This window comes from Acyrthosiphon pisum, chromosome A1, assembly GCF_005508785.2.
Source record: "Acyrthosiphon pisum isolate AL4f chromosome A1, pea_aphid_22Mar2018_4r6ur, whole genome shotgun sequence".
Lineage (NCBI taxonomy): Eukaryota > Metazoa > Arthropoda > Insecta > Hemiptera > Aphididae > Acyrthosiphon > Acyrthosiphon pisum.
In genome coordinates this window covers 125,597,600-125,624,797 of record NC_042494.1, presented here as the reverse complement: position 1 = coordinate 125,624,797, position 27,198 = coordinate 125,597,600, and the positions used below count along the sequence as shown (strand labels likewise).

Genomic DNA, 27,198 nt, shown 5'->3' with positions numbered 1-27,198 from the left:
AGCTAAGTACCTATAATTAATGTGTATAATATTATTTATGAACCGAGGATGTGGAGCCTAATATTATTATCGAAACATTATCATTGAACGATAATATACAGACTAACTGAATATTATATTTTACAATGTATAGTAACAATCATAATATACACACAACCACACATAAATCTATACTATATTTACGAGTTTACTACATCCGTCATGACGTGAAACCACGTAGGGAAAAAGTAGTGCGTGAATATTATATAGGTAACCCTATACAGATGTAATTTTATAGAGAGATGCATTTTAAAATCGTTATCATTTGATTTCGGTCCATTTAATTTTAATACTAAAATTATACAAACAGTGATCACGTGACAATATTTATTAAGGCCAAAGGGGCATTTTAATCTATTTATCGGACCCCATTACAGAATTAAATTTATCCCCACCCCTCGTCAACCAACCCTCGTGGACACGGTTAATTATTACTCGTATTCGACTATGATTTGTATGGACATTTGTCATTTTTGTCGACCCTAATGGTCACCCTTGTTTTCGCATTAGAGGGTAAAGTGTATATATATATGAATATGCTGCGCAAAAAAAAGAAAGCTACAAGACCGGCCAAAATCGAATTCGAGTAAAATAAAAAATATGAATACTATCCATGCAAAGTAATTGAAAATTATTACCGTCTTGAACGCAGTTAATTTTTAATCCTATTTGAACGCGAATTCGCGTTAGGCTACACAATTCTATAATATGCGAAAAACGCATGTGAAAAAAGACAACTGTAACGTACGTTACAATCGTTTTATATAATTATAATTTTAATTCTATGAAACAAATCTCATCAACTAAGATTACGAGATCTGTATGAAATATAGCATTACGAAGAAGGTACTTTATACATTTAAAAAGACACTACTATAGAATTATTATAATGTACCTATTACATTAATCGTGGTTAATAGGTGCGTTTCTATATTTAGATTATAGGCTTAAGGTTGTATAATATAAATAAAAAATAATTTCGATAGGTACATAAAACGTATTATAATATTATGTTTATTGAAATGTCGATTATTGGTAAATAGCTTCGATATATACTAGTATCCGATCTTCGTTAAAATGTCACTTAGGTAGTTTTATGTTTTTTTAAACATTAAATTGGATAATAATAATTGTAAATACGTTCGTAAGAAAAACTCAATAAATCAACTAAAACAAAAGTATGTATGTAAACCCGCGCTAGTCTACAAATATATATACATGTACAAGAGTCTTCTGAATGAAGAGATCTTCGTGTGAGGAGGACCTGTAATAATAATAATATGTGTATGTGGTAAGTTTTGGCTTTTCATGCACTTACGACGACAGTTTCCGTGATCCGGTCTAACAGGTATACCACTGCACACCATTTACGGTAACTTGGGGACATCTACTGAATCATAATATAATAATATGTATCGCTTGTACCTAAACGTACGAACAGTAAGATTCACTCAATGTGGGTGGAAGGATGGGTGGATTGGAGTGGTGGAGTTGGGCCAGTGTATATGAGTGGCGAGGAGAGGAGGGACCGTCTAAACGCGATGGTCTTCCGCGAAGCGCGAGTACGAGGCATTGCGCCTCCGTCCACCCGCGGCCGCCTTACGTCATTTGGCTCCTTGGTGCTGGTGCTGGTGCGGCTGGTGGTGCTGTTGCTGCAAAGGCGCGTCGTCCTCGTCGTCGAGCCGGTCGCCCTCCTTGTCCTGATGTGCGGTCATGTGCCGCGTCAGGTGGTGCCGTTCCCGAAAGCTCTCGTCACATACCGGACACCGGAGCTTGTCCATGTCCCGTCGCTTCTTGGCGTCCACGCCAACGCCCGTGCCTCCCACGCCCACTCCGCCACCAACACCGGCACCTACACCGCTTCCGGCGCCAACGCCGCTATTTCCGTCGCCGCCCTTGTGGTGCGACCGCATGTGGTACACCAGATCAGACGTCATTCGGAAGCTCACGTTACACTTGGCGCACACGTTCTGCGACGGTAACGTGAGCGCGGCCGCGGCGATGGACGCAGGCAACAACATGGCTGGGAGAGCAGCCACGGCCGCTGCCGCAGCTGCTGCCTGCCCAAACTGCAGAGGTGATGGCGACGAAAGCGACTGCAGCTGATGGTGGTGATGGTGCTGTTGCTGCTGCTGTTGCTGTTGCTGCTGCTGCTGCTGCTGATGATGATGGTGTGACGGAAGTGGTGGTTGGAGCGACGATGGGTAGTCTTTACAACCGATCGCGTTGGGTTGCGGCCGTGGTGGCATCATCAGCGCGAACGGTGACCGGAAGCCAAGTGGAAACGGTGACATAAAGTGCGCCGTGACCGGTGGCAGGGGTGGGCTTAGGCTACACTCTTGCTGCGGCTGAAGGTGATGTGGGAGGAGCTGTTGCTGCTGCTGGTTGTGGTGCTGTTGGTGGTGCAGCTGGCTGTGGTGCATGTAAGCAGCAAAATCCGCAGGCGGCGGCGTGGCCGGAGACGATGCCGGCGACAGTGATGACGGTGGGTCCGGCGACACTTTAGTGAACGCTGACCGGGCGACAGGCTGGGCCGCCTGCATTGGCCGTGGTCTACGCTTGCTCAGGTCGTCTGGTGCCATTAGGAACGCCACGTCGAAACTCCGCTTCTGTGGTCGCTGGTGCAGCGCGACCACGGCCGTGGGCAACGACGTCTGCGCAATTCCGGTGGCCACTGGCGGTGAGTACCGCGACGGCGGCGACGAGGACGCGGCCGTCGTCACGTTTCTGTGCTGATGGACGTCCATTGTCATTCTGCTAAACCGGTTATAATCTGAAACCACGATTTGACGTATGAGATTATCGTTTTTGGTATGTTATAGACTCGTAAAAGCTAATTCACAACACGTAATTGATATATTGCATTTGAAGCTGATCTGGCCAAATTCAATAAATTATATTCATAACTATGACTGATAAAATGTCGGAATAGGAAGTATCGACAAGTTCCTGATAATGATACGTAAAAGACTTGGAAAAATACTGAGCTCAAGAACCATATCAATAACCCGTGAGTGTAGGCAATAGACATATGTTTATCGTGATGTTGATACGTCCAGCTATTCTATACACTTTAGAGACATGGTTCCAATGAAAACTGGAGGAAATAAATATATTTTAAAGTAAAATATACGGAATTTGTGATTACATTATTCGACATTCAGATTGCAGTAAAATACATAATTTCAAAGGCCAGATATCATAAAATAAATCTAAAAGAGAAGTCTGATCATGGCTGCTGAGTCATTACCGGATTGTTAGCAAAAACAAGCTTTGAAGAGAACCCTACCGTAAGTGACCACTATAGATAGACTGCAGTTGCGCTGGGAAGACTTTTAAAATAAATATATCGTAAAAGAAAATACGTTAAACTGTAGAAGACAGGGTTAATTGGAGAGGTAGGTATAATAGGTATAATATAGTAGGTATAATTTAATTATAATGACCATAAACTGACGAAAAAGAAGAAGAGAAGATTTTATAATTTTATATATGTAAAAAAGTGAATCATGATCAATTGTTTCAATACCTTGTTGGTTCGAATTGTACTTAAAAAAAATCCATTTGACGTTTACTATTAAAATAGTCAGACACAAAAACATAATTAAGTACAGATTCTATATTATTAACTATATCTTCACACATATTTACTAGAAGCTACAAATAAAGAATAGAAGAGAGAACAGCATAGCAGCTGAGCAATTATTATTGTTTATTGTACATTTATTCAATACCTACCCATCATCTACTATGATATTGTAACAATAATGACCTGTACTTTGATAATACGTTTTTTTTAGATTCTAATCGTTTAACGAAACATTATTATCATTATTATAAAATATATGTGTCGGCGACGAAAACGTGCTGTAACCGTTGTAGAAGCCGATGGTAAAAAATTTCGTTAGCCCTTATATACATTATACAGGTGATGGAATTATAATGTAACGACATTGGCGTGCGGTGTATTCAATTACTTTGTTACCCCTCGGTGTGGCTTGGTGTAATAATATAATAATATTATCATGATTGTATACAGGGAGAAGACCGGAAGGATGTCTCGCGTATTTATAACGATTGAAACAACTTGACGAAAAACATAACAATATTATTCGTAGGCACGTCATGTTCAAAAAAAAAATAATAATTTAAATGTATCACGTGAATGTATTTGACAATAAAATACAATAATAGTATGCCGATAAGATGTATACACATTAAACGTATTATGTTATTATTATTATAATCTGTAGGCATATTGTTTATTGAACAATTTTGTGAACACAAATAATTGTTCATATCTTTTTAACCATATAGGTAGGCACTTGTACTAAATTAGATTCTGAGAGGATAAACGAAGTTGTTATAACTTATATTATATTGGTTTAATGATATTGCGGGTTTGTGAGTGTGTTATTTTTAATACTTTCGTGTCTTAAAACTTTTACACAAAAGTTTGGATGAAAATCGTATAATATATATCGTATGTAGATTGAATTTTCATCAATATTGTAAAACTTACACTAATTTTTTATAAGAATATGGTAATAATCATTACATCAGCACATTTATATCTACTTTTGATCTGATATTCGCTCTAAGAATATAATATCAATAGATGATTTCTTTCGCATAACTTAAACACACGTTATGGCCCAAATGGTCACTATAATATGAGATTGCCTATAGGTATCTAAATATCACGCACGGCTGCTTATTAGTATCAACAGTGATTTTAAATTAAAGAGATAATGACGTATAATGAACTTAGTTCATATATTTACAATGTGGCTATTATTGCATATTATGTAAGTACCTATAATATTGTGGTTATACTTATCCATATTTCATTGGATTTTGGAAAATAAACTTTGAAATATATTACAGAAATATTAAACAAATAATTATAATATATTATAATATTTGTCGTGACTCGTGATTAGTGTTTTTCACCAAGGTTGGATTTAATATTTACATATTTATCAGTTTGAGACATGACCATGACGACAAATCATTAAATAGTCAGTAGACAAAGATTTATCTCATGACAGTCATCACGTACGATTTTAGTTTACCGCTAGAATTGTATATCATATACCTATATTATAGTCTATACGACTATATTCTATAGGCACTGGGTGATTCAGAAAACATTCATAATGATAGTAAAGTTATAAACATTTTTTTTAATTAATTTAATATATTATATGAATTTATTTTTACTATTTTTTATTGATATAATTTAGCAAGTTTTATAACTTTTTGAAGGATAACACACATTTTTATTTAATATTCCAAATAATAATATTTTTCTGAGAATTTCGACACATAAAAATCAAATTTCAAACGAGTATTTAATAATTAGTTATAACTTATAACTTATAACTTATATAACTTATCTAACTTTTAAGTACTTTTAATGGTCGGAGTTGAGTGGCACTGTCCCGCAAAATATTGGTCCGCTACTCCGTTCTAAACTTTGAATACTTATGAATTTATGAGTTAACTACTAGTTTGGAATTCTCAGAAAAATATTCTACTACAAAATATGAAATTAAAAATGAATGTATATTGTAATTAAAAAAAGCAAAACAAATTGTTTTAAGTTTTCCTGTCAATTATAGTCATCTAAACTTAATGTTACAGTATTTTGTTTTTTTTTTTTTTGGCATTTTAATAACAGATAATACATCTATTTACAAAATCGAATAGTATGATTTATAGTCTATAGATACAATTAAAATAAGCACCTCAGAATTCAAACTATGTAGAACATATTTAAAAAGGTGGGTGCACTCATGAGTGGATTTTAAATTTTGACCTCCTGAATTCATTAACTAGATTCACTTTCCCATCGAACAAGATACTGTTGAAGAAAATCAAAGCAGTTTTACTGCCCTAAACGGTGATAACAGACACAAAAAAAAATATTTAAAAAAAAAACACACACATCATCGTAAATGCAATACATTAATCGCTTCGCTCGGAATCTAAAATGTTAATACTTTTAGATATAATAATGAGTTTTTACTGCAGTTTAATGAAACACACTGGTTGCACTGTGGATTACATAAAATATATCATAATACTATATTATATTATTGTACTGTTATCAAGCGATTATGATATTTATATGTTATAAACATTGTAATTTAAGGTTATATATTTTATATTGCATTGTACTTACATGATGTTATTAGGTATATTATCTTATCTATTAAATTCAGGTTGAACTATGCGTTTGGGTATATATATTAATTTGTGTATGTGTTTTTAAGTATAATTAGGAAGGAAATTAATTCGGATTGATAAACCTACGTTAAATACTTAAATTAACTATTAATTATTACCTATAATCATTTGAGTCAAATAATAAATGGTTTATAAGTAGTTTGTGTCCATTAAAGGTAACGCGTTTGTTAGACTTTGATAGATCTCTGAGATTTTTACAAAATTACAATTATTTTAATGAGGTAATGTGTTTAATTATTTAATTCTAGTTTCTCTTTTACATGCCATAAACAAACAAATAATAGGTAATTATTATTTTTTAGTACAATTTAATAGATAACATTTTATCGACCACGATTTCCCAAATAATTATAATATATAAACATATTGCCAACAATAAATCATTTGAATTAGGCAACTATAGCGTAATGTGACACAACAGGTGTTTAATTGCCATAGAACATAATTATGACATGAACATTGAACCTAACCTTTAAAGTAATATGTTTATGAATTCAATAATGGGCAATAAACGTAGTATATACATGATGTATGACGTGTATATAGATTTATAATACAAAGCATATAATACTTCAAGTAGTGTAAACTGTTGTACTGTAAAAATGTAAAGTTGTACAGTTGAACGTCATTGTCACATACGGTGTGTGGTAGAAAATATGGAATATGCAGTATACCAAATATATTATACCCAGTTTATGGTGTACTACAATTTAACGGATTAAAATAATTGTTTTTCATATTTAACATTTATAGCAAATTGAAATTGTTTTAACTTTTACTATAGAAAATAGAATTATACGTAACTTGGTTGGCGTTAGTGAATTGAAGAATAATTGACAATTTTAGTATGATAATACAATAAATCAAATTATGTGATAAGCACGGTTAAGTTTAATTGTTTTATCTAAACTATAGTGAAACTTGATATGGTTTCCATTCAGTCTGTGAATTTGATACACTAAAACACTGCAAAATATTCGAAAGTATACATTTAAAATTCCAAAATTTGAGCAAACTTAATATGTGGGTTTAAAGGTAGTATACTAATAAATATTAAATAGTAAGCTTAAATATTAATACATTTACATAAACAAATTTATATTACAAAAAAAAGTTTGATATAAGCTTAATTAAAAAAAACTTTTTAGTAATTTATGCTAAACAAGCTTTTTAGATTAAAATATCATAATAAGAAATTTATCCAGGCATTACATTTTTCCAAAACCATTATTTTTTCTTTAAATATACAATAACAACATTTAGGTACCTACATAAACTACGTGTAAAATATACAATAGTAATGTCTGGAAACAAATTTACTATCTCACTTATTTTTAAATCAGAAATCAGAATCAAATCCATCGATTTTCAAAATCATTAAATTCACAGTCAGTAATCAATCTCCAGACAATCTTTTTTGTCCTCGCTGCAGTTAAAATAACACAACCATAGTAATGTAAATGACTAAAAGTAAACCAAGTAAATTTAATATATATTTAAATACAAGTAATTATTAAGGAATTTTAGCAATATTAAAGTATTATACATACGATTTATATAATACACCTATATGTTTGTGTATAAGTTATTAAATTAATTGTATAAAATCAATTTTCCGGGAGATTAGTAATAATTGAAAAATTGTCAGTGCAGTAGCAAAATACAAAAATGTTAGTCACTGATTTATATTTTATTATACTTTGAAACGCACCATTACTTTAAAATACCACTGTGAATGTTCTATATATAATATATATGTGTGAGTGATTTTAGACGATGAATTCAATCTTAAACCGCAGTATGAAACAATGTCCTATACGGTACGTTGAGCATCGAGAAACTGACCACTTGTTGATCAAAAAGGGATAGACGATTATGACAAACAACACTTTTGTTTGATAAAATATATCATGTACCAAATGATACGCAGATTGTTTTCTTTTCAACATCCCATCTAGGCATAAAATCTGATATTCGATCAGGTACCTATAAGCTATAATAATGCCAGCCGGGCATTGGTGACGACTAATAGCTTATTACAAGGGATAGAGATTTCACGCCCTTAAAAAATGCATTTATTTATGCCCAAAAAAATCACCAAGTGATTATACCATTAAAATATGCGTAGGTAATCACTTAAATATGCTCTTAAAATATGCCTTTAAAACCAAAATATTTTGACTACGCTATACATCAGAAAAATATTTTTATTGGTAATATTATTATTAATTTATATCGTTAAAATATAGGTATACATACATAAATACATTTACGTTTTATACAAGTTAAATAAATGTATTAAATCTATGTAAATTGATATTTATATATTCAAACTTTGGCTCTTTTTAAACTTGCATAAAAAAGAAAATCGATAATATCGTAAAAATTGTATTCCTTAGCGCATGGGTGATTTTTCTTCAATTAATATTTTAATATTACGTCCGACGTGTTACGTAAGTACAATAAAACGATATCACTGCGAGTCAGGACGTGTATAATATTATGCACACCTCACTCGATTGAGACTACCTATGTATTGAAGTAGGACCGACCTAGACTGTTAGAGAGGTAGAACCTAGACGCCGCCGAACTATTAACAACTAAATCGTCGATTGAGGAAGTGGTATAGTAACATTCTAATGTACCCACAGCAGTCGTTCGTGCTACTGCTGCAGAGCACGTTCAGTTAACCATGGACCGGCCACCCGAAAACCTTAGGTACATACTATGTTGTTATACGTTTCGCGGTCACTGTTCACGGTCACTGACAGCAAAGAAGACCGCACAAAAACATAAAATATATAATACAACATTTTAAAGTGTTCGTCGATATATAATAAGAGTAGTTGTATTTTTGTGTTTCCCACAGCGATGGCCAACCACCGTTTTGGAAACAGCGCAGGAACTTGGTCGCGTTCCTGGCATTTCTGGGTTTCTTCAACGTCTACACCCTTCGAGTGAACTTGAGCGTCGGAATCGTAGCCATGACGTCATCCTCGGATACGCGGGTGAGTTGTAGTTTAATGTGAATTTTTCGACCGGGTGTAATATTATCGACATAATATGAAACTATTAGGTTCCCAATGAGTCCGTTTTCTATACACAAAACGCCGGTGTATGTGAATCGTACACATCTCGCGTGCGTGTCGATCGCAGAACGTATAAATGAACTCTTCGGATTTGTTTGAAACTTTTTTCTTTTATCTTACAGCATTTTTGTCTCCACACAATCACGTTACGAACGTGTGAAAATAGTTTCGAATATAACATAATATATGTACATATTATTATTATCACGAGAACGCCTCGGGAAATGAAAGTAAAAACGAGAAATGTTATCATTAATTCGAGGTCAATTCATGTACATACACAATACGTTTCATATAAAATACCTATTATGTGGACAAGAAAAACCACTATAATATTTGTAAGACTATACCAAACTATGCCATTATTTATTTTATAAAATTGCATTTGCGATTTGCAATTATTTTTCACTCTGATCATAATATACTGACTGCAGAGTAAAATGCGTGGAGGTATGGTATATACGACCGCAAACACTCACATATATAGGTGCCCTTCTACTTTCTTTTCCTGCATATTTTACTGTTGTATACTTTAGTGTCGTCTGACGTATGAGATAATATCGCGCGCTCTAAATGAAAGTTGAGTGGTGTGGACATTTTATAAACTATGTAACATTAACAATATGATTAATTACACCGATATAAATATATATATATATATGCCACTGGTCGTAGTGTGTCCACTTAGTTCTGTATAAGTGGACCAAATCCATTTTCATCGGATATAATCTCAGGTTTTTATTAGTTTTAGGTAGGCATACGATATAAACATTAAATAAAAAAACGTTTAATCAAACCGAACTGAAAGGAATTATATATTTTATGTTGTCAAAAAAATGTCAAATAATAATATAATATACCGAAAATATTATTTTCAAATGCACGTTTTTGTTAATTATTTTGATATAATATTATTGTATATCATAAAGTGTAATATGTTTTGACTGCAGACGAGCGAATTTGACTGGGGCCCAGAACTTCGTGGTGCGATTTTGAGTTCGTTCTTTTATGGATATATTTCTACGCAACTTATAGGTGGTCTGCTGGGCGCAAAGATAGGGGGCGTGAAATTGATCGGTTACGGAGTCTTTAGCACAGCGATCCTGACGATCCTAACCCCAGTGGCTGCCAGATATTCCGTTTATCTAGTCATCGTTCTCAGAGTCATCGAGGGAGTTTTCGAGGTATGTATAATATATACATAAATGTATACGCGATCCGCTCTACCCGCTAAATATCACCAAAAATATTAAAACGTAAACTATATATTGTAGGGAGTCGTATATCCTGGCATACATGCCGTGTGGTCGAGATGGGCGCCGCCCGCGGAACGCACCCGGCTGGGATCGTTTGCATTTTCCGGCAGTTTTGTGGGCACAGTCGTCGGATACCCGATGTGCGGTTGGTTAGCCGAAAAATACGGTTGGCCGTCTACGTTTTATGTACCAGGTATATATGTTTAAATAATAATTATATATTTATTTCGTCAAAAATATAATAGTGAGCCAGACATCACAACACACATTTTTTTTTTAATTTTAAGTTTATTTGTGTGTTATTGTAGTTGAAATAATGAAAAACGTTTGGGTAAAAATCCGAAGTTAAAAAAATAATTCAACGAGATAATGGGAGCTTATGAAAATCCGTGTGAGACATCATGTATATAGCCGACGAGTGAGCAACCTCCCATGTTTTACGTGTAAAAGAAGTTTGATTTACACAATGAATTTAATAACTTACAATAGTATTTCAGAAATTTTTTTTCACAATCCTAAGTATATTATTGATGTGCTTAATACGGTGGTGTGATTTAAAATGTAATATATCTTGTTGTTGTGTACATATTATAAATTATAATTTATAATTAAGTAAAATTATTGAGTTCACGACTCGCGTTGTACTGCCGTATAAGACACATTTTACAAAATGTACTATAATAGTTTTATCTACCTACCAAGGCTGGGCATTAACGAGTTAAAAATTAAAATTAAGTTAAAACGTTAAGTTAATTAACTCGTTACTTTTTTTTCAAATTAACTTTTAACTTAATAAGTTACTTTTTTTCAAGATTAACGTGTTAACTTCAAGTTAATTTTATTTCAAAAATATCTAAATTAAGTTAATTTTCGTCCGAAGAATAACGCAAATTTTTTAATGTGATTTTACTTTGATGTATAATTTTAAATTTATCCAGTAATTTTTTTGGATGAAAGAAAAACTATCTAATAAACCATATAATATGACTGAAATCTTTTCTTTTTGCAAATTAGCAAATTTTAACTTTACACTAAGTTAAGTTACTTTTTTTTCAAAGTTAACTTTTAACTTAACGAGTTAACGAAAAAAAAAATACGAGTAACTTTTAACTTAACTTAACTTAACAAGTAAAAAAAAATCGTTAACTTGCCCAGCCTTGCTACCTACTATAAAAAAAAACTCGAAAGCTTATCAAAATTTTAATCACATCATTGTCATAAACACAATAAAACACTTTAGGCAACATAAAAATAATAATAAAATATTATGTTTAACGATTTAAATCGTTGTATTAATTTAGTGGACACTTTTACACGTAAAACATACGCCACCGTTCAGACCTCGGATGTATGATGTCACACACATATATTCAAATGCCTGTCTCATTAAATAATTAGAGTTAAAATGTGAGACCCACACCATATTATTTCTTAGATAATGACATACTTTAAATCTAAACAAACTTGATTTTAGTGTTATGATGTCCTTTAAGAAATAATAACTTAATAATTTAAAAGTTCAATAGTCGGTTATATGTACCTACCTATAGTTTATATCTATATATTATAATATCCTACGGTTATATGTGTACACATTTATTTTGTTAAAATATAATTATATACACATACAATTTATTAATACGTATTGGTAAATAATCGTAACGTTGGTAAAAATTGATTTTAGCTTCATTATCCAAATTCATGTAAATCCTTCCCCTCCCACTGTCCTCCTACGGTTGTAACACAATAACATACTATTATTTCGTGTGCTTATAGGTTTTGTAGCTATAATTTGGTGTGTGGTTTGGTTGACATGTATCACCGAATCTCCAGTAGAAGACAAACACATTACGAAAGAAGAGCTCAAGTACATAGTGGATTCAATAGGTCCGACGGATGACACTAAAAGTAAATGCGTTGTTTCGACATCTTTCGTGTACATCATAAATATAATTTTTTTTTATAGTCAGCTTTGTAGACTACCCCTGGAAAGATATATTAACATCGATGCCAGTTTGGGCGATAACGTGCGCCCATTTTTGTGAAAACTGGGGATTCTACACGTTACTTACGCAACTACCAAGCTACATGAACGGTAACTATACAATTCCAACTAAAAAAATAACTCAATAATTAATTTTTTTTCTTTTGGTTTACAGATGTACTAAAGTTTAACATTGGAAAAGGAAGTTTACTGTCAGCTCTACCATATCTCGTCATGTCCATTATTCTCCAGTTTAGTGGGTTCTTTGTAGACTGGCTTCGGAAAAATGAAATACTCACTACTACACAAGTATGTATTATATATATAATATGTCTTGTATAACTGTTGCAGTATATAACTTTAGAATTACTTTTATAGGTGAGAAAGGTTTTCAACTGTGGTGCTTTTGTAAGCCAAACTATATTCATGTATTTAGCATCGAATTCTAGATCTGAAATTGGATCTATATTTTGTTTAACGTTGGCAGTGGGTCTTGGAGCATTTGCTTGGTCCGGATTCAGGTAATTATTATTATTTTTTTTTTTTAATTTAGAAAAGTCTATTAAATCTGACCCAATTATTTAATTTCATTTTACAGCATTAACCCATTAGATATAGCACCTCAATACGCTAGTATTTTGTTGGGAATCTCCAACACGTTTGCAACTATACCTGGCATTGTGAGTCCTATGTTGGCTGGTGTTATTGTGCAAAACAAAGTTAGTGTTTCTATACTTTTAACTTTTATTTGATTCAGAAACTAATCAAATTATTAATTATTACATTTTTAGAGCGCAGAAGAATGGCAATGGGTGTTTTTAATTTCTAGCGGTATATATATGTTTGGAGCAGTATTCTATGGCATATTTGCTTCAGGAGAACGACAACCATGGGCCAAAATTAAAATTGAAGAAAAGAACGGTCATGATAATAAAACTTTCGAAAATGTAGCCTAATATAAAGTTATAATTTGTGGTGTCCATAATTTAAATGAAATTGTTGGAATATAAGTATAAATTTTGTTTGAGAAAAATCCTACCTTTTGAAACAATTTGACCATTTTATATAATTTGTAGGTAAATTTTTGTTGTTTTAGTTTTAATTGTGCGATTGTGATAGAAAAAAAAAGAGCATTGATATTGTTTATTAAATGACTACCTTAAACTGTAAACATTTATTTTAAAATGTGATTAATTAGTATTAATTTTGAATTTATTGTTTATTAAAATAATAAAATGATTTATGTACAATGTACATTATATACGTAGAATATGTACTATATGTGTATTATTGTATAATTCTACGAACTTTGGAACAATTATTCAAAACACATTTTAATTTATTAATTTTACTTTTAATAATCGTTTTAGGTTAATAATCCTATGCAGACTTAAGGATCCACTAATTATTGTACCTAACACTAATTAATATCTACCTATACTATAATTATAAATTGTCGACCATTTCGATGCTCTGTATGGCCGTGTACCTATATATTATCTATAGGTGGTAATAGGTATATAGGTAGGATAAAATATGGTACATGATATCGTCAATACATTCGTTATCAAAAAATACGTCATGATATAAAAATGATCGTAAAATAATATGCCGACGATGGATATCGAATCTATGGCACTGTACTATTATACTATACTATTGATATAGTATCACGACGTAAACGTTCGGGCACAATAGTAGGTATATTATAATAAAATGTATAATATATTATTATAAATGTATAGAGATTATACAACATGATAATATATAGATACCTAACCACGTATCTTATCCAGCTAAAATTATTATGGTAATATAAATGTATCGTTTCGTACCTGTATTCATCCACGAATCCGGACGGTTCGTTATTCCGCAAAGGCAAACGGCATCAATCCACTTGCGACCGTTTCGAACGCCGGCGATACACTCGTCCCCGCGGCGCACGTGCTGCTCGCGATAATGTACGAGGACTCGGAGATCCCGGTGGCGTGTATTCGGGGGCGGAACCGGGCCAGACCAATCCCGGCTCACCGGGGGCGGCTCGGCGCATATGCCCTGCGCGGTCACTATACGGTTCGCATCGTTTTAAATAATATTATATTATTATTATTTTCTACGCGCGTGTGAGTGAGTGGGTTAGCGAGTGCACTTTGGTATGCGTGTGTTTCCCACCCACTCCCATCGCACCCACCGTAGCTGTGGCCTGACCGCTACTGTGCAGTATGTGCGTGCACTATACTATTATAGCGTATTGTATATAGCGTACTGCTACTGCCGCGCGAAAGATGTTCTCCGACCACCTGGGGGTGCACGCGGGTGGGAAGAGTGGGGAGGAGGATGATGGTCGGTGGAACTGGACGACGAAATTTGGGGAGTGCGAGAGAAAGAAATTAAAAAACAATAAAATGTAAACCCAGAGTGCGTATGGTGTATGTATATGTATAGATCATATTATTATATCGTATGCGCATGTGGTCTAAAAGTCGAGTGGCCTTATGCTATGCGCTTGGGGTGTACTGCAGCAGAAAACGAAGGAGAGCCCTGCTTAGTGCCAATGAATACATTTTATATTTTAGAATATAAACCGATCTATGTGTGTGTGTGTGTGTGTGTGTGTGTGTGTGTGCGCGCGCGCGCGCGTTTTCATTATACCACGACAAGTGTCTATAGGACTCAAGTGTATTTCGCAAATGTCGTTCATATTAATATACGATCCGGCCTGAAAAAATATATTTCTACTATTCATAAAACGATGAATTTGAAAATGATTTCAAACTCGAGATATTAATAATTCACAAACTATGAAATGCCAACAAACATATTATTATAATGATGTGTAATCAATATCTAAAACAGATTTTTTGAGATTTTCCATGAAAAAATTTGTATAATAAAGAAACAAATTTTAATAAATTATATTACTACAGGTATATTAGAATTATAGTCTACAGAAAAGCTAATTCCATAAGTTTTGAACGCCTAACTGCATTTTCTCGCCGATTATTAATGACGGAATAGTTAAGGCTTGGACTTATGCGTCGTCGGAACTCTTCTTTTTTTATAGGAATAATATTATTTATCTACTTACATATTTTTGTATTAATACTATCTACTCGTATGTAAAAGTACATAAGTAATAGGATTGTAATACTTTATCAGTTGTTTAATATATTTATTGCACGACTGAATAAAATTATGTTTATTTTTGTAAATTTGTAGTCCGCTAACATGATAAAAAAATTATAAAAATTTCCCAGAATTAACGGAATACCATTTGAATACTTGGTACTGGCAAAACAACATTATAAATACCTTTTTCGTTTTGATTACCTAACCATTTATACTATATTACTGTAACATAACTATTATAATTCATAATTTATAAGATTTATTTGTTACCTATACCCAAATCATTATAATAGAACTCTAACTTAATAGTAGGTGCCTATTACCTATATATATATAGGTAATAGGCACATATATATACGTAATTATACAATATAAAAGTATAACTTAATATTTGTATACAATATAAATAGGTACCTATTTAACTATTGACGCTTAATAGAATTCGATCTTGAATTAGGAATATATTCAATAATATAAAATATTTTCAGCAGTAGCCGTGATTTGTCGACTGTTGTGGTTTGTAATTTGTATTTTATGTAATTTACTAGTGTAAAACTTAGAATTAAACTTAATTTATAAAGTTATTGAATTAGTAAATTCGCAGATTCATGAAGGCTTCTAGTAAATTACGTGGTGCACACAGGAAAAAATTTTAATAAAAATATTGAAGTACTCAGGTCATCTATAGATTTTTTATATTAAATATACCTACTATAATATAATATATAGATGCGTTTGCTGACCCTATCCTTGCCACCTAACATTAAGTATTCATTATTGTTATTTTATAATTATCTTGTATAGGTACTTGCATTGTAGTTACTATAGTTTATATTAATTACTATTTATCCTAAGATCATATTTCAAAAAAATATATAATTTTTGTATGTAAACTACCTATTATTTAAAATTATATACAAAAACTGTTGGTATTTGTTGTATCATGAGTATTTAATTTTTTAATTTTTATTTTGAACACTTTTATGTGATATAGCCATATAGGTACTACTACAAAATAGGTAGACTGGGACAGTAATCTTCTTCTTTTTTTTTTTGGTGAAAAAAGTAAATGTCAACCTAACCTAACCTGTCAGAATAAATGGGTGATGTTGAAACGATTTTAGAAGTTAATTAATTATTAAGTATTTATTGTTTTTCGATGTAATACAAATCAATTTTTAAGACCCTAATATAATAATATTATATTTTTAAAAAAAACGCGTAAAATTTAAATAAAATTGAAGACCATGAGGAAACAACTAGACATATCCTATTGAAATTGTCCAACAGACAAAAAAAACATTATAATTTCCAAAAAAAAATTTTGAAAAATAATAGAATTTAGTTTTAGGGTACATACATACAACATATGTAGGTACTTATAGATCATGCTTAAATTTTAATGATAAGTTAAGGAAGCAATATTGTTTGGACATATCTTGTCGTTGCACCGTAATTCAATATTGCTTGGACATATCTTGTTGTTGCACCAAAATAAAACCGGACATCTTCATTTATATGATATCTCTGTATTTAATGATTGAATTTGTCTGATTATTGCACCAAATGACGTAAAAATGTGTAATAATAAAAGCTGAAAAAACGATTTTGCCAAAAAATGGAGATGTCTTGTTGTTGCTCCTTGGTCTTCAATTATTCATAACAGGTGTTATGACCTGTAACCTAACCACACATTTCTGGCCAAAGATGTACACTTTCTTAAAATGTTTAATAGATACGGATTTCTATAAGATACAGTTATAAAATTATTGAATTAATTTTACTTTTTATAAAACATAATATTTACATATTAAACAAAATAGTATGGAGGTATTTGTTAGTGGGCATAATATTATAATATAATATAATATTTTTCCAATTTTAATTTTGGTTCTATAATTATATTGATATATTATGTATAGATGATTCAATACATACGTATCTATTATGTATGATTAATTGACCGTGTGTATGATACTATTATGACAATTTTAAATACATGTCGTCCACATATTATTTAGGTATAGGTCCAAATGCATTATTATATTTCATCTATCAATAGTGATTAAATATGAAAAACGAGTAACGACTATAGCATTAATTCGGAATATAAACCGCATGGGTTGAATTAATTTTGGGATTAAATGGAAATAATTGCTACTGGAGCAGAATCATTGATTATTATTCCCTGTAAGTTTGTAAAATATAATATTTTATAAAATGTATAATACCAATTCCACGACCACAAAAAAAAAAATTGAAACATAGAATAATAATGTAACAAAGGACTATCAAACAGTTGTATTAATAATGATTCAAGGCATTATTTGAATGAAAATGCACATTATAAACTATAAATATTATAAAATTGTGTTTTGCGTGTGTATTGTATATAAGACCTAACCATCGTATTTTTTATATCAATTTATCCGGGGTTGATGAAACTATATCTCACGGAAACTCGAACCGGATAAAGCATGAAACGACTTTTGTTTTGTATAGAAAAAGCGAGCCCGAATAAAAAAAAATAATAACTGAAAAGAAAAAACACACTTTTAGCCAACACAATTTTTTAATGTCATTATTATTCGGGTTAATGTCATGCCGAGTTTCCGTCATCTCAGAAAGTGTATGTATAAAATATTCAAGAAGAGGCAGCAGAATATATAAATAAATATGTATATAATATATATATAATAATATATATATAATATTATGATTTTTCTTTTTCTAATATAAAAGAGAATATTCAGAGAGGGATAAAAAAATAAATATATTCCAGGACCTGCGAAAAGATAAATGCCTTGTGGAAGTCGTTAAAGAATAATGTTCTCCGGTTCGGTGTTGCCATGCTGCGGTACACTAGGATAGACGGAAAGCCATCGCGGCAATATGACCCCCTCGACGATTTTTCATATCCTTCGCCTTTTATATTCAAATAATATATATTCGGCCATAAATATGGCTGTTTAACAGTAAAAAATGATAATTTTCCACCCCTCGACCCAGCACCACCATATACCGAACCGCAAGGTTTTGTCGTCTCGAAATTCTGATTTTTATTGTTCCGACGTCTCCGCAATAGCTTTTTTTTAAGCATACAATTTCTTATTTTTTATTTGTATTTTATACTTTTTCTTGGATACATTACAAAATACGCATGTATGATCATCTTATCCTCGCAGTGTATCCTAGCTATAGTAGCTAACGTACGCAAAATGTCCACTCAAAAGCTGCGTTCGATTTCAACACTATTTATTTTATTTTATTTATTTTCACGGGCTGAGCCCTTTTTACATGGATATATACAGTTTATATTTACATACGACAATAGTGAAGTGTACAATGACACCAGTATTTAAAAAATCATACAAATTAATTGTCATTAAAAAGTAAAACGTGTGTCCACAATGACAATTTACATAAATCGCCCTAATTTCCCGCTATTTCTTCGTATCGAACACGGGTTTTCGAATTCTTGATTTTATCTGGTTTTTATATATATTAATAACTGTCCAGCTTTCTAACAACTATGTAACGTATGTAGAATTAGTGACGAATTAGATGAATTGGTGTTATATATAAATTGTAACCACTAATACGTAGGTGGATATTTATTACAGTATATGGGTAATAGGTAGGTAGTTAATTTTGTATGATAGTTATAATTAGGACCCGGTTTTAAATGCTTTGAAAAATGGCTAAAAATATCCATAAGAAATGTATTTTACCGCAATAATTCCCTTAAAAATTGGCATGTACAATTATTACTTAATTTAAAATGTACAATAAATTAAAAATAATTTACTAAACATTTATTAAAAAAAAAGAACAGAAATTTGATGAAAACTTGATTAGAAGTTCAAAGTATTTATAAACTATAATCACGACCTACAAATTGTACTATAGGATACATGTTTTTTTCTCAGTATAGACCTAAGTGAATAAATAGTTAAAGGTACAATTTTTGGACCAAAAAGACATTGCCCCCTCCCCCCCCCATTAAAGACGAAGTAAATCCGCTACTGAAGTCGTATAATATACAAACATGCATTAAAACTAACAAAACGACCGTAAAATGTTAAATAATGCAAAATAAAAGTTTCACTCTATTTGTTTCATGAAATAAATTATGTATTGTTTAAGAACACCCAAAAAAATATGCACTTTACATTGAAATCCGAGCCCTAGTAATAACTTATAATATTGTTTAATCAATCAATAATTGAGATAAAAACCAACGATACCAACAGTAAACAATTAGCTAGTCATAATGATAATGTTGTGCATCGAAATATTATAGTCCACTAATAATAGTAATTTATAATAATTATAATATAAATTGACGTATAATACATTTCCATATATGTATATACATAATACATATGTATGTAAATATGTAAGGTACATTAAGTAAACATTATCGAGGGGAGTGCAGGAGTTCGGTGGCTTAACCCACGGATATTTCAAATGCCCCCCGCCAATAAAAAAATTAATTGTATGCACATCCGTGGACCGCATGGTAATAATTAATAAATAATGATTTTATGAGAAATGAGAATACACCTAGTGTCTTACTAATTTACTATGGATATAGTCTTAATCGTACTTTTAAACTATTAATTTATTATGGCTATTGTTAATGTTAAAACTTAAAAGAAATAACATCCGAGCTTGGAATGTGCACTATAATCCATAATACTATACATTATAATTTATAATTGAATATGAAAAAGTTATAAATAGCTAGTAATAACTAATAAATAAATAAATAAATAAATAAATAACAATAAAAAACAAATTGTTCATGCGTTTTTCGAACTTTGTCCACAATACAATAACAGAAAATTGAACCAACTCGAAACAAAACATTCTAGTAATCTGGTCACCAATAACCTAGGTACATAAGTAGATTATGATTTTGTTCTTTCGGCAGGTACATGTTAATACATAATATAGTACTATAATACAATATTTATTTATTTATTATATTTAAACTGGTGAAAATCAATTACAAGTTTAAAATACCATAGTGTATAGATAAGCTATATATTTAACAAAAGCAAAGATAAAATAAAACATTTAATATAGATTTTTCAATCAAAAGTATAATTTGTACTTGTACCTATAATAGTATCAATAGTAAAATAATAATGAATGATATTATCCTATATCATTAACTGTAATTATTTTTTTAGTATTTACTAATATTACTTTTTACTATTTCTATTACAATATTATGTCAATACCATTTATAATATTTATAATATGAATCATTAGTAGTATTTCGTATATTTCAGTATTTCATGCACTTATATTAGTATAATACTATAGTACCTATAATTTGATGTTATTAAATTTCCTCAAGCATCTTTAAACCATACACCAATATTCCAAATATAATCAGTAAATATTCTTACAGTTTATTATGTAATGTTGTAATTATCACAATATTCACCAATAGGAGTAACACGTTATTATAGGTAAATATAAATAATTATTCAAATGTCGTATATTATAATATAATGGATAAAATTATGATAAAATTACCAATCAGCTGAAAAAATACGTCAAGACGATGTTCGCGACGACGAACAATTTTCGTTCATTATTATTATCTTATTTTAGGAAAATGCTGTAGGCCTCGTCAACTCCATTTCAAGTCTGTGTGACGTTATCCCCGGCGCGTGTCCTTTTCCCGGTCTCTCCCCTTAGGCGTGACAAAAGAGGAATTAAGCATCCGGGAAAGTGTTTAGTAGAAATTTGTTAGTGCGGTTTTATGTACGTGCGGCGAATACAGCATCAATTACACATTTTTATAGCCACTCGCCGTCCCCCTGATTGTTTTCGTATTCAAGACGAATCCGTGTGCTGGGAAATCCTGTCGAATAAGTTCACAACGGCTCAGTACAATTGGACAGGTCGTTCTTGGGATTTACTTCTCCAACGTTACAGCAGTCTAGTTCTATCTCAATAAAATAAATTACATATAATCTATTTAATATCGTTATGTTACACAGCCTGCGTTAAAACGTCTAGAAATTTACATTTAAAGATTCAACTATTTTAGACGAGTGAATTCAAAACCAAAACGTAAAAATTTCAGTAAAATTATTATATATAGTGCGAGTCTTGAAAATTTTAAATTCAATCATTTAAGAGGACGTCATCAGTATGTAAAATATTAATGTTTGAAAATGCTCATAACTCACTTAAAAATTAAAATATCGTAAAAATCCAACGAGAAGGCATAGATAATATTGTTACCTAAAAGGTTGATAATAGGTCAATTCACTCTAAAATCAAAAATGACGGCACCCTATTGAAACTAGCGAACGAAAATGTGCTATAACGTACGTATGTAAGACGGAGACAACACAGCGGGTGCGACGTCCTCTTAACAATTGGTAAGTACTTATGTACAATATAATGACGTATATTGTCATAAATCATAACAATATGTATATACGAGTACCTTCCTACCTAACCATTGTCCATTTCTTCACCACACTTCCAGCACTTGTTTATAAATTGTATATTTGTATAGATACTTTTCAAGTATTGTAAGCCACTAGGTATATTATGCCTATTATAATATGATGCATTACATAATATATTTAATTTAAAATTTTCACACATTTATTTGCTACCAATAATTCTTATTGTTTGGCAATTTATTATTAGGCATCTATACTTGCATTGTATAATATCTCTCTCGATCGCGCTTTTGCTCGATCTGTATTGTTATAAAATACTGCACGTAAACCTATAATATCCTTTTTTATAGCGAATGTACTCAAATTAGCTACCTATTTAACTACATTAATTGTAAGTACTCAGATTATAATATATAATATATAAATTATGAAATGTATTTAAATTCTTATTGTGGATTTGATTATACGCCACACGAACACAATATAGGTATGTAAGGTCTACAATGTCTTCGATTCCAGCTTTTACGCGTGTTATATTATATAGTAAATCGTAGTTAACTTCTGTAGGTTCACGCGTGCTATTATATTTTACTATGTATAATATATAACCATATATTACATTGCAGTGTACGTTTACTCTTCGTGTTTATATATATATATGTATCACGCAATAACCATAAATGATGCATCTGATTAAAATCATTTAAGCTTATCTACGTGTTATTTTTTTCAAATCGAAATTACTTTTTCAGATTTAGATGTGGCAGATAGACGATCGCATTTAAATTCAAAAATTGTGCTGTGGCTTTCATACGTCACCCACGATTTATGCGCATTTTTTATTTTTTTTACAACAAGGGTGTGATAGAGGGTGTCCAGCTTTGAGCAATTATTGAAGATTAGTTTTTTTTATCCCGGGGTTGGAACTGATAACCGCAAACAAAAAAATAAAATAAAACTGTAAACCGATTTAGAAATGGACAGTCCCTCTGCGGTGCGTGCACCATAAATAATCATTTTGTACGTATTTCTATTATATTATAATGTCTGAGGGATTTTTATTTCCGATTGTGCAAAATATATATGGTTCAGTGTGATGGATTTGAATTTAATAATTATTTTATAATATACATTTTTAAAATCCGCAAATCGGACGTTTTCAAATACAATTTTATTTTCGTATTTAAAATGCTATACGGTGTCTTTATATTTTATACTGCAGAGGTAGCCAAATGGTCAATCTTGGACTATTTATAAGTCGATCCCCTTGTTAGAATTTATTAATTATTGTCATGCATTTGTCATTTTGTAGAAACTGATATTAAATACATATTTTGGATGAACCTGTTCGTGTGAAATGGAATGTTCTCAAATGAAAGTTATAAAAGCTGAATAGGTACTGAGCTATACTTTTTGATGATCATTTATATTAGTAAACCAGCGTCTTCGTTTAGCAGTTTAACCATTTTTTTACATAAGTCGATCCTAAAAGAAAAAAATATACCCTCAGTAGATCTTAATCAAAAAAAGTTTGGCAATTCCTGCAGGTATATAGTATACTTTTGCACTTTATTAATTAATATACAGACCGTGAAGATAGTTTAAAAACTAAAAAAAATAACGAATATCAGTTGTTTATATTTCAGCATATTTTCTAAACCTAAATATTATTTAAATAATAGTCTGATAAATATTATAATTAGAGCCCAGTTCTTATCATCTCTACTCTACAGCCAAGCCTTTATATCCAAACAATTTTTATGAACTAAAATCATGAATTGTCCTTTAAATGGAGCTGGTGTCTCAGGTACATATCTTTGTATGTAAAAACGTTGCTGACAATTGTATTATTAATATAGTTTCATAACAGACAACTAAACAACAGTAGATTCCATTGATACAATAATACGTTATAATATAGGACATTCATCAATAGTTTTCTTTAATAGAAATTTTAAGTCTGAAAAAGCAAATTATTGTTAAACGCGTAGTTCATTCATCTTCAATTATTGCTTCCGAGTGGTATTGTATTTTATCACGGTTTGAAAATACTCTGTCGATGTAGGGTAACTAACGCGTAAACAAGATAATATTACTCATGATCGCTTTTCTACAACTTGAGTAAAATTAAACGAATACGAATTTTGAAAAATAAATTAGTTTTAACATAATACTGTTTTAATTCAATATTTTTATTTATCACCGTTTACTTTAAGATTGATCTTATGAGCTGCGTTATGCCTAACTTTTTTTTTAAATGCTAATATTACGTAGGTACCTATACATTTAAGTTTTAACAATAGTTATACACAAGAAACTTCGAGCACAGGAGTTCGGTATTCGCATATCGCATACCATACAAATAGGTATAAGAATATTAATAAGGGGACTCAGGAATAATCGACCCTTGCCACACTGTGCTGCAATCGGACCCTACACATCATAAATAGTGCGACGTACTAATCGTCGTGACAATTCCGATTTGTATAGTACGCGATGTTATATTATTGTAGCGCAACGTTTTATAGTCGTACTGCGGCGAGTCTCAAAACGTGACGTCACGGACGATAAAATATTATAATAATAACGTTTGTAATGTATTCATTCGCCGCGAACAACACGACTGCTCCGGTGCTTATTGTTATTTGTTCGGGTGTTTAAAAAAACCAATGAACTCTTATATAATAATAATATATTTATTCATATAAACGCGCCCGCACACACAAGCACAAACCCTTCTGTTTGACGATAACAATGGTCTCTACGGTCACGACGGCGCAGTAATAACCCGGCGGGATGAATAATATTCGAACGAACGGTAATAAACGCATTTGGTTTACTGTCGGAAGTTCCGAGGGCGCAGCGTTGATTACGATTCTATTAGCAGTCGGATTTCGCGCGTCACCCGCGGCGAGAAAGATACGACCGTACGGACCGACTACGCGGGGAGACGATTCATTTTTTTCCTCCACCACCGCGATACCAAGTATCCATCGATTGATGAGTGAGTCGTAGCCTTGCTTGTGCATTTCGTGCCATTGCCGCATATATACAGATACCTTATATACACAGTAAATATTGTACTAACATTATTCGCCGTAACCCCCCCCCCCCCCCCCCAGAGATAGAGTGAGCGATTAATTTACTATGTGACCAATGCATGCATGGAGTTATATACCTATATATATTATAATATCATTTACTTATAGTTTATAGTACTTTATACCAACACCAGCGCCCTCTATTACGGATTCGATTTGGGTATCCGGCCCGTGAGTATATTTATGGTTTATGCTAAATATTGCTAATATCATATTGACGCTAATCATGTGTGCTCTATAATCAGTAATGCATAGGTAATTATAGCACTAATAGGTACACATTATTATCATGTATGCGATTATGAAATATACGGTCGAGTCCCGATAACGCGAAATTTGTCTTGCCTCTTGAAGTGTTACGTATGAGGTACATAACTAGAAAAATACATAAGTCGATTTTATTTTTAATCACTTTGAAATTTGAGTTATCGAGTCCTCAACTGTATATACATTGTATATAATACTTTCAGTATGATCCGGTGTTGCTGGGGATAAATAAAACCGAGATTGGCAACCCTGCACCTGTGGCGAATAGTATTGAGTTATTTTTTCATCACGTGAACCAATATTACAATCAGAAATTAACGAATATGTGGTTATGATTTTAACATTATAAATAGAGGGGAAGCCACCTTAAAATATTTATTTTTTTAATAAGATAATATGCACAATCTGTACTATTTAGCACTATAAGTTTAATAAGTGTACGTGGTGACAGAACAAAAATACAATGAAAATATGAATAAGAAGCCATTATAGTGGCACTTGACCGGGCCCTAAAATATAACTGGTTCATTTATGATCTAAGCCTTCATATTGATTTGTCAATATCAGTTAGGTATTTTTGATTCTATAAGGTTCAGCCGCACGCACAATGCACATTACATTTTATACCTAGTTGATATAAAAGCTGTTACCAACCGTAGCCTTTATTCACTTACTCTTACGACCCGTCCGGGATCCCGCAAATAATATATGAGAACAATGTGATGTAAATTGGTCATAACTGTGGATTTGCATAGTACTGTGTATTTGTCATTTAAATATAACCTCGCTAACAATATATGTATTAGCCAACTATCTATTATAATCGATCTACTCATCGTTTCAGCAACCTATACATGGTTTGAAAAACGAAGATAAAAACGCAGTCTCAAGGAATCCATTTATATGACTTTTATTAAAAACGGCCTAGTTGTTTTTGAGTCTTTAGAGAGGACAAATAAAGAAAGCAACATACATTTTTATAATTAATATACCTACATATTATGTATAATATACCGTATATTTAATATTATATTTACCATCGTCATCCCCACGTAATATATATTATTTTGCTCGGCACATCAAACATATATGATATACGGACCACAAAACAATATTATATACGCGCTAAAATCCAAAGCACCCCATCAGCAAACCCTTAATTGCAAGGATGAGGGAGTGACCGATTGTCCCATATGTTACCTCTATGTCCTATTTATATATAATTATAATGTATGTATATATATAAATCGGAAAATTTGTAACGCGAAATGAAACTGTGGTTCATATTATGACTTGTATAGCTTTTGTCTGGCAAATTATGTATAGTATGAAACTTGAAAATTTATCATTTTAAACCAGTCTTATAATACACAATAAAATGTTATTTTGTTATATTTTTATAATATTTCAAACCAAATTTCAATGGGCGAGTAATAATATTTAAAACCATATTCTCAGACTTCTATAATCTATAATAGGTACCTACTTTAGTATTTAGGTACTCTTAGTTTCTTAATAATAATAATATTTTATTTGCTCGTTATAAATAATTGTATGTAGTCTTAAACAACTTGTTTTGATAATTAATAGTTACTTGTAAAGAATTATGGTGGAATATGGTCTTACGATTTATGTTTGGGATTC

General features: G+C 31.6%; 2 protein-coding genes across 2 annotated transcripts; one reads left to right on the top strand and one right to left on the bottom strand.

Moving 5' to 3' along the window:
• Position 1: 1 nt before the first annotated feature.
• Positions 2–14,717, bottom strand: LOC100167146 (hormone receptor 4). Its single transcript, XM_003240134.4, has 2 exons — positions 14,456–14,717; positions 2–2,812 (listed from the first exon to the last, which is right to left on the bottom strand). Exons 1-2 carry the CDS (start codon positions 14,463–14,465, stop codon positions 1,644–1,646), a joined length of 1,179 nt encoding a protein of 392 aa, XP_003240182.1. The 5' UTR covers positions 14,466–14,717; the 3' UTR covers positions 2–1,643.
• On the top strand, positions 8,853–13,896 carry LOC100168595 (vesicular glutamate transporter 1). The gene is made up of 10 exons (XM_001952123.5): positions 8,853–9,009; positions 9,161–9,299; positions 10,331–10,564; positions 10,655–10,829; positions 12,413–12,544; positions 12,603–12,731; positions 12,796–12,929; positions 12,999–13,141; positions 13,219–13,339; positions 13,412–13,896. Exons 1-10 carry the CDS (start codon positions 8,984–8,986, stop codon positions 13,574–13,576), a joined length of 1,398 nt encoding a protein of 465 aa, XP_001952158.1. The 5' UTR covers positions 8,853–8,983; the 3' UTR covers positions 13,577–13,896.
• Positions 14,718–27,198: the final 12,481 nt, after the last annotated feature.